Genomic DNA, 4,928 nt, shown 5'->3' with positions numbered 1-4,928 from the left:
AATATAGCGATTTTGTTAAATACTTAATAAATAGTAAAAAAATTCAAAAAAAATATAAAATTTTATATTCAAGCACATTTTAACATATATATTATATTATATATACATATATATACATGAGATAGGCTAATGTGCTTCCATAAGCACTTGGCCCGAAGTGCTGCCACCCCATTTTCGATTTTTCAAAATCCAAACAGTCGATCGGAACCGTTCATCTTGTTCTCCATATTAATATCTGCTTGGAGACCAAATTTTACATTTTTTGGAATTTTTTTGCTATTTATTAAGCCACTTTGAAAATCGCTGATCCAACGGTGAACCCCTGATTTTACTGTTTGGAAAGCCACCGTTGGATCAGCGATTTTCAAAGTGGCTTAATAAATAGCAAAAAAATTCCAAAAAATGTAAAATTTGGTCTCCAAGCAGATATTAATATGGAGAACAAGATGAACGGTTCGGATCGACTTTTTGGATTTTGAAAAATCGAAAATGGGGTGGCAGCACTTCGGGCCAAGTGCTTATGGAAGCACATTAGCCTATCTCCATATATTATATTATATATACATATATATACATATATTATATTATATATACATATACGTATACATATATTATATTATATTATATTATATATACATATACATATATTATATTATATTAATTTTTCTTACGGCCGTAAAAAATCCGGCATGAAAAATGTTGATCCGGATTATTTGTAGTAGTCTTTCGAATAAATCAAATTATATAGTATTCCATCTATTGTAAAAAAATATATATATTAAATATTTGCAATACTTCATTACAAAAAATAAATAAATTATAAAAATTGAGAAATGAAAAAAAAAATCCTAAAAGAAAAATTTCCTAAAAAAAAAAAATTTCAGAAAAAAAAAATCCTAAAACCGGAAAAAAAATTTCCGGAAATTCATTACCGGGATTTTTTTTTCTGGCTTTAATATCCATTTACCGGAATTTTTTTTTTTTCCAGAAATTGATGTTGAAACCGAATTTTTTTTTTCCGGTTTTAGTTTTTGAAATGGATGCGAGGTTTGGTTAGTTTTTTAAATTTATATATTTTTTTTGATATAAATAAAAAAATCGGTACACTTGCTAATGCAAATACTCCTAATAACTTCTACCATGAAATTTCAAAAAAAAAAAATAAGACATCTTGATCATTTTCATTATAAGTAAGAGTTCTAAACATAGTAAATTAAAGTTGTGATCTTGCGAAACACCAGAAAGCTGAAATTTTAAGAGTTTATGCAATTTTCATCGAATTGGAAATCTAAACATTCAAATATTTTTTTTACAAACGAATTTAAACAATCATGAGATAAGGTAAAGTATTTCTTATAAAATTCTGAATTGAAGTGAGATTGCAACGGAATTCTCGCTTCAATGTTTCTACTTATTTATTTACAATATCAATGGTTAATAAATCAATTAAAGAGTTTTATTCACCATTTGGTCTTTTTATTTTTGTCCAAGAACATTGCAATTGAATGATATCTTTGCATATTTTAATCTAATGTAATTTAATATGTCAAAATAGTTTTGGATGAGAAGAATGTCGTGGCGCAGCAGTTTTAAGGAGCACTTGTTCGGTAGAATCGGATTAAGAAAAAGGTGCTAAGTAGACTTAATTCAAGAGAAATGGTGCCTTAAGAATTGTGGCAAGAGGGACTTAAGCTTGGGAATTTGAGCAAAATGAGTAAAAGTTAATCCTCACTAAGGAGAGATTGTTCAGATAGATTAAAGTTTTAAGGAGTCTAAAGAATCTTAAGAAGGGGTTACCGAACACCCACAGAGAGTTCCCCAAATCAGCCTATAAATACCCCTCTACATCCTCACTTAAATTCAATGGTTGGTTAGGATATATAAAGCCCCACAAAAGAAAGAAAAAATATTGACATTAACAGCCCACAAAGAGAAAAGAAAAAGAGATGTTTTCCAATAATACTCTAAATGAATCTCAATATTAAGAGCTTTTAAAAAAAATAAGAGACGGACCAGACATACTTTTCCGTTAAGCAAGTCTTTCAACTCATAAAACTAATCATCGAAAATATTAAAGAAGCAATTGTGATAATAAGAATGAAAATCTTTATGCGGTGAAAAATTTCATTTGATTTCGGCTTACTTTTCAATCACTGTATTTATTGTTTGATATTTTCATATATTTTTTTGTAATTTGTAATTTCGTTGAAATATATTTTTTAAAAACAAACTTAGTAAAAACCAATTTTATTTCGGATGAATGCGGTGTCTAACACCTTTCATATTTATAACAAAAATACGAATCTCTGAGATAAAATAAATAAGAAACAACTACTTACTTTCTCATTACTTTCCGAGTGATGACTTCCAAAAAAATTTAAACATTTGAATCAAACATCGATTTCATGACACAGTAGCTACAGCCCACAGATACTAATTAATACTTGTCATAATTATCAGGCTCGATTTCTAATAAACAAAAGAAAAGGAGATATTGTTGCGCAATAAAAACAGAAGCTAGACATTTTCATTGTCAACAAACAATATTTGCAAGTTCAATAATTTTCTAGTTGCTAAATTTAATAATTTAAACTTACCTAAACTGTTAGGTTAGATTTAATCATATTATGTTTTTCAATTTACTAAAAATATAAATAAAAATAATTGCGAGAAGAACTAGTGTTTCTCAGTTTTATCAATTTTTTTATAAACTCAACTTTAAAATTTATCAAATGATTTTCAAATAATGAATTTAAACTATTAAATTTCATCTACATAATGTCTACATATAAAAGTTTTAAGCTTTTAAAATTTAGTTTTCAAATTAATGTAATATAATTTAAGTCTACATATGAAAATTTTGAACTTTTAAATTATACTAAATTTTAAACTTTCAAATTAATTTAATATAATATAAGTGATCAAAATAAAATAAAAATTATATATTAATTTTAACACATTCATTTTAAAATTTCAAATTAATTTAATATAATATAAGTGATAAAAAAAACTATATATTAATTTGAACACATTCATTTTAAACCTTCCAATAGTAAACAGCATAACTATTTCACATATTGTTTTTTAATAAAACGAGAGAGGAGTATACAGCCAACAGGCGACAGCTTATTTCTAATTTCTAACACGCGAACATACATACATACATACACACACAAACAAACACACGACAGAGAAACGGATTGCAACATCTGATCCTACAACAATCCCGCTCACAAACACGAAACACGAAACGCAACACCCAACATACTCCTCTCAATCTCGTTCATTAGTTAAAATCTCTCTCTGTCTCGCTGTCTCGCTGTCTCTAGATTCTTCCTGATCCTCATTTGCAGTTGCAAGGATTACACTTGCAATCGGGACCACACTTGCAACCGCCATCCTCAGCTCCAGCAACAGCCTCGAACCCCTCCAATTGCCTGCAAGTCAAAATACAGCAACTTCAACCCATTGTTTCTTTTTAATTTCTAGATTTACTCTCATAATTTAGCGAAAACAAAAGGTTTCCTTGGTTCTTTTCCGTCTTATCAGTTTTTTGTCTGACCAGTAGGATCAAGTATCCAATTTAAACCGTCCGATATGCGTTAAGATTTGTACAAACAGATTTAAAACTTCATAAATTTAAACAGAATCGTGGATCTAAACCGTCTGTGCACATTTTAACACAGATCGGACGGCTTAAACCCGCCTTAAACCCAAGGCCCTTCGACAAGGAGTAAAATTTTTAACAGATCAATTTTGGTTTCATGCAGCACACGAACCATATGCATCACTATTTTAATTCTATAATATATGAGCTGCATGAAAAACCCCACCCACAAGTTTTTGGTTGTATGTTCAAAAGGGCAGAGCCATTTTACCATGCAAAAATTAACACAACAAGGAACAATTTTTTTTTTTCTTTTTCCAGCACAAGAAAAGGGGATTTTCTTTTCCCCAAATTTTAGAGGAATAAAGGGAGAGAGATCGTACTCCTTGGCGGGTGCGACACCGAGAACTAGGGTTTGAGTGGTGGTGCTCCTCTCTTCAGCCAAATCCGGATACATCTTGCATCTACAATTAATCAAATCAAATTTTCCCAATTTTTAGTTTACCGAGCAAAACATGCAATTATTTTTTAGCATTATAAAAGCACAAATTTTGTTTAGAAATATTAGTCAATGTTACAATCAGATCTAGCAATTACACAGTATCGATTCATCATAATTAATCGGGACAAAAATTTACACATAAAAAGGTTATTCAATGTTGATCAGAATTTCTTTCATAGGAATAATAATAACAAACAAAATTTATAAATTTTTGCAAACTTACCCTCCACAGCCTGAGCCACAGTTACAGCCTGAGCCACAGCCACAGTTTCCACCACAGCACGACATTCTTTCTTGCTTGCTTTCTCAAAACCCGAATAGATCAAATTGATAAATATTATCGATCTCGGATTGTTGATGGAGAGATGAAAGGGAACTACTTATTTATAGAGGCAAAGGTCCCGAGAGAGATTCTCCACCGTCCACTTGTCACGATTTGGTGCATTGTGTAATTCTAATCCAGTCGGGTCCATGCGGGTGAATTCGAATCCTCTGAGATATCTCAAACTTTACGTGACTTTATGGTAAATCTCAACCGTTTAACTACGTTCTGCACGAATCTCAAAGAATACATAATACTGACCCCCTACGTCACCTCCGAATAGGCACCGGACACGTCGGTCACGCAAAAGTTGAGATATCTCAGAGGATACGCACTCCATGCGGGTTGCCTGAAACGTGTCCCGAGAAGATGGTAGATATCTCACGATAAATAGGGTAAAAGTAAAATAATATACGTCTCCAATAATGTCCCCTGATTATTCTAGCAGTTTCCTCCTGATCTGTACCGCTAAATAATCAGAAGAATTACGAAATAAG

General features: G+C 30.8%; 1 protein-coding gene across 1 annotated transcript; it reads right to left on the bottom strand.

Moving 5' to 3' along the window:
- Window positions 1-3,106: 3,106 nt before the first annotated feature.
- Window positions 3,107-4,493, bottom strand: LOC144572611 (metallothionein-like protein 1). The gene is made up of 3 exons (XM_078322252.1): window positions 4,333-4,493; window positions 3,991-4,071; window positions 3,107-3,437 (listed from the first exon to the last, which is right to left on the bottom strand). The coding sequence occupies exons 1-3, from the start codon at window positions 4,395-4,397 to the stop codon at window positions 3,344-3,346; spliced, it is 240 nt and encodes a 79-aa protein (XP_078178378.1). The 5' UTR covers window positions 4,398-4,493; the 3' UTR covers window positions 3,107-3,343.
- Window positions 4,494-4,928: the final 435 nt, after the last annotated feature.

Source organism: Carex rostrata, chromosome 20, assembly GCF_964058835.1.
Source record: "Carex rostrata chromosome 20, lpCarRost1.2, whole genome shotgun sequence".
Taxonomy (NCBI): domain Eukaryota; kingdom Viridiplantae; phylum Streptophyta; class Magnoliopsida; order Poales; family Cyperaceae; genus Carex; species Carex rostrata.
The sequence above is the reverse complement of the archived record's forward strand: the minus strand, read 5'-3'. Positions and strand labels throughout refer to the sequence as shown.

Coding starts and splice junctions, on each gene's coding strand:
- LOC144572611 (XM_078322252.1), bottom strand. CDS start 4,397: ATGTCGTGCTGTGGTGGAAACTGTGGCTGTGGCTCAGGCTGTAACTGT. Junction 4,072..4,332: donor TGTGGCTCAGGCTGTGGAGG/GTAAGTTTGCAA, acceptor GATTAATTGTAG/ATGCAAGATGTATCCGGATT. Junction 3,438..3,990: donor GGTGTCGCACCCGCCAAGGA/GTACGATCTCTC, acceptor TTTGACTTGCAG/GCAATTGGAGGGGTTCGAGG.